Here is a 4,069-nt window from a genome sequence, read left to right on the forward strand (position 1 = left end):
ACTCATAGCTGGACAATAATAGTGATATCAAGAATGGAGGAAGAACCACATGTAATTCCAAAAAAATTAAATGTCAAGTATTGTCTGTCTCATATGCGAGATCTTATAGGAAAACAAAGTTGCTGCTAAGCAGGTTCTGGCGAATATTATAAACTTGAAGATAAATCATAGAAAGTCGCTAATCGGAATTGGAATTCATGCTCTTAACCCTCATAAAAAAACTAGGATAACTTTTAAGTTATTACTTGCAATGAACAAAAACTGAGGTAAAGGACATAGATCATAAGATATCCAGTTGTGTCCATCGCATAAAGAAGAAAATTCTTGAGGATGAACATGAAGTTGGGTCAAGTTAAAAGGAAACTCATGCGACTGATATAACCACATCCCAGTAAAGAAGGGAAAAAACAAACGAGGGGTCCACAGGCTAGGGCTGATCTCAGGAAGCATTAACAGTTATTCCTCCGATTCTTTTAAGATCAAAAATCTCTATCCAGTAGCCATCAGGGTCCTTGATGAAAGCCAACCCCTTCATTTTTCCTACATAAGGAAGGGTAAAATGATATTAGTTGACACACGATATCAATAGGAACAAACACAATATGAAGCAATTGTGTGAGTATCTTGAACCAAAGACAAGATGGGAATGAGCTACTGAAAATGAACGATAGTTTAACATGGGCAACAAGCATACCATCGTCAGGTTTCTTAACAAATTCTACCCCCAAGCGTTCGAATCTTTCACATGCCTTGTAAGTATCATCAACAGTTATGCCAATATGTCCTGAACAATATATTTTTAGACGTATTATTTTAACAATTTATTTTCTGTCTTAGACGTGGCTGTATTGCGCATACCAAATCCACGTGGTTCAGAATTTCCATTGTGGTATCCTTTGAATTCAGGATCGCTCTCCGTCCCCCAGTTACTGCGAATGCATTCAAAACCAAAGCTTAGCACTTTATCCAGGAAAAAACTTGAAAAACATAGATGTACGAAACTAAGGACCGGAGGATCATGTCATGGGATGCGACCTGAAGTTTTATGGTGCATTATCTCCAACATTTGGTTTCTCTATGTAAATTATCCATTACCCTCTTGGGTCTCGGACCTAAATAGGTTGAATTCATGATCACTAAATGGGTAGTATAAATGAAGTTTGTGGTTTTTTTAAATTCTTATGCAGTTTCCACATAAGCCCCTAGAAGATTGGAGGTTTCCACAGAAGATTGGGCTACAAATCAGAAGATTATAACTAGATGTCCAACCCGACACAACATTGAAACTCTTACTGTGTAAGCTCCAGTGTTGCCTGCTGACTGAATGTCCAAACAGTACGCTCCGTTGGATCAGCGGGAGCTGATGAAGGATCCTAGAAGATTAGAAATATAATAAGTGAGTCATATATTCGAATAATCATACAATATAACTGAAAGTGATGGTCTATAGTACCCCATATCCCAGAAAGTACAAGCTAAATTTCATTTCAGGGAAATCCAGCCTCTTTAACAACCTAGAAAATTGCCAGTCAAATCACAAAAGTATTTAATTAGTCAAGTCTGTCCAAACTTGAATAGGGGGCCAAAATTCAAATGCATTTCACTACGAAGGTAATTACAATAAAATAACAAGGATAGGTGCGCGCATCATTGGTGATAAAGAAACTCCTAGAAATGCAAGTACAAATAAATTATGTGAAGTCAAGGTCATGTTATCAAAAGTAACGGCCATTTCAGCACCATGAAAGAAGTTGATCATCTGAATATTTGGTTCTAACAAAATCGAATCAGCATTAGTCAAAACAATACAATGGAACTCGAGAAATCAGCTTTATCTGGATATCTCTAGATAAGAGGTGCAAATAATTGGGTCAAATAATTGAGCTGAAGTGATGGAACAAGAAATGAAGATGAGTTTGAGTTTGGTCATATGGCACTCCTTACGGTGTCAGAGAGAAAAGTCAGTTCTAGATAGATGATAGGTTTTATCTTTGAAAAAAAAGTAGATGATAGGGTTGAATCGTAAAGGTGGGATAGAAAAAATGACTTCTTGGATTGTCTTTTTGTATCCGAATTGAGCTAAGTCTTAGGGAAAACAAGTGTAATCATGAAAATTTTCCATGTATAACTTCTATTCTCATCAAAGCCAATCGGCTATCGTAGTAGGGATCTGCTACGAAGATGTGGACGAACTATACTGCACAAGGAACAAGCAAGTAAAGAGAGTACCTCACAACCCCATAAAAAGAAGGTGTGTTTCAGGGAACCAGTGCTTTGTGCTAAATTATTTTTGAAAATTCCTTGGTCATATCATGCACAAAATTTCATCTTAAGAGGGCGATTCGTCCTCCACGCATGAAAATTCATCAACACTGATTTTCCTTCAAATAAATTCTCATATGCCTATCCAATGCCAATATCAATAATTTTCCAGCAGCATAAATATGAGTACATTCAGTGGCGGCACGCATACGAAGGTGAGGAAGCACATTCACGAATTAAGCAATTTTGAAAGTATTTCCGAATTTCCAACATTTTCGTGGATAAAGAAGGTTGCATTACAGATATGAGAAGTCAGAACAGCGCAAGAAGACCCCATTTTTAATTTACCTCATGCCTAACACCCGGGAGTAGAAGTCGAGGCTGACTTTCGGATCTTTAACCCGGAACATCTGGAGAAGAACACTGGTCAATCCCATGCATCCGATTCCGAATTACAATTTCAGTTAATGCATTGTGAATACTCCGATTCAAATTCGATAAATTTTCAGTGATCCATTCAATTCATTAATAACACCAAAATGTCAGGATTTCCTGTTCCATAAACTAATTCCGTCGGACCTAAGTTCCGAGATAAATCAAAACACAAATCTATTTTATCATTCATTAGTTCTTCAAAGGAAGAGGGCCGACCGTTTGCTGTAAAAAGTATCTCTTGGTGGCCTCATCTGCCTCCGGGTGAAGACCAGGGTTGTTAGAAAGGGATTCCTTGGGCTCCAAAGACGCCATCGGAGGGGAGGATGAAGAACTGAGAAGGCGAAACTTCAAAACAAAAAAAACATCTAAATTAACCCCGGCGACATCTAACATCAAATTAGAACTTTGAGCACGGAAAGAACCTTTCCAACGCAGGAAAAACCGCCAGCGGCGAAGTAATTGGAAGAGTATGCGTTCCGCGAGAGCCGAGTGTAGATCCCGGCTGCGAATGCCGAGCTCAAGTGAACGGCGGCCATGGATGACTACTGGTCATTAACCAAGATTCTTGGATCGAGCTTTGATAATATGGGCCGGATTCCTCAAGGATCTTCAAACCAATGGCCCAGAATAAGAACGGCAGCCATCATCCATCATGTCACACGTCACGGTGACGGATGACGTGACGGTGACGGTGAAGAAATTAGGGGCCCGTGACTGTGACGGTGATGGAGGACGAACTGGGCGTGACGGTGACGTGATGGTGATAGGTGCCTCAGACGAGTGACTTGATGGGACAGCCGTCACTGATGACGACCGTGACGAATTTTTAAAAATGACCAAAAAAGCGTAAAAATCATTAGATTTAAGCTTTTTGACGGCCGAAATTTTGCCGCGCGGCGTTGCTAACTAAATTTCTTGGCATTTTGCAGAAAAGTCCATGCATTAATTCGTGGGCGCAGAAGGATGCCGTCCAAAGATAATTGGAGATATGCCCCTCTAATTCTCTCTCCTCCGCATGGTTATTTTTCCCCTCGCATGTGACGGTGACGCCGTCCGGTGACGGGGACGCCGCAAACCATGACAGTGACACGGACGTGATGAATTTTTCTGAAATCCTCGGACATGTGACGGGACGGTGACATGAGGAAACTTTCGTCAAGTCACCGTCCATCGCGGATCTTCATCCATCCCCTCACGTCCTGGACGTGCCATTCCCTAATCACTGATCACTGTCCAGATGACGATAATGAGATAATGATGACGAAGTTAATGTCTGTTCTTGCCTTCTTAGTAGGATGTTGACGACGATGACAAAATCATCCCCGTCGCTAATCTTCGGCATCGTTGTCGTCATCCAATGCTGAGTAGTTGA

General features: G+C 40.6%; 1 protein-coding gene across 1 annotated transcript; it reads right to left on the reverse strand.

Moving 5' to 3' along the window:
* Window positions 1-439: 439 nt before the first annotated feature.
* Window positions 440-3,310, reverse strand: LOC144700081 (lactoylglutathione lyase family protein / glyoxalase I family protein). Its single transcript, XM_078571476.1, has 7 exons — window positions 2,914-3,310; window positions 2,611-2,672; window positions 1,454-1,514; window positions 1,294-1,373; window positions 859-929; window positions 695-784; window positions 440-540 (listed from the first exon to the last, which is right to left on the reverse strand). The coding sequence occupies exons 1-7, from the start codon at window positions 3,088-3,090 to the stop codon at window positions 440-442; spliced, it is 642 nt and encodes a 213-aa protein (XP_078427602.1). The 5' UTR covers window positions 3,091-3,310.
* Between the last annotated feature and the right edge of the window lie 759 nt (window positions 3,311-4,069).

Source organism: Wolffia australiana, chromosome 2, assembly GCF_029677425.1.
Source record: "Wolffia australiana isolate 7733 chromosome 2, ASM2967742v1".
Classification (NCBI taxonomy): Eukaryota; Viridiplantae; Streptophyta; class Magnoliopsida; order Alismatales; family Araceae; genus Wolffia; species Wolffia australiana.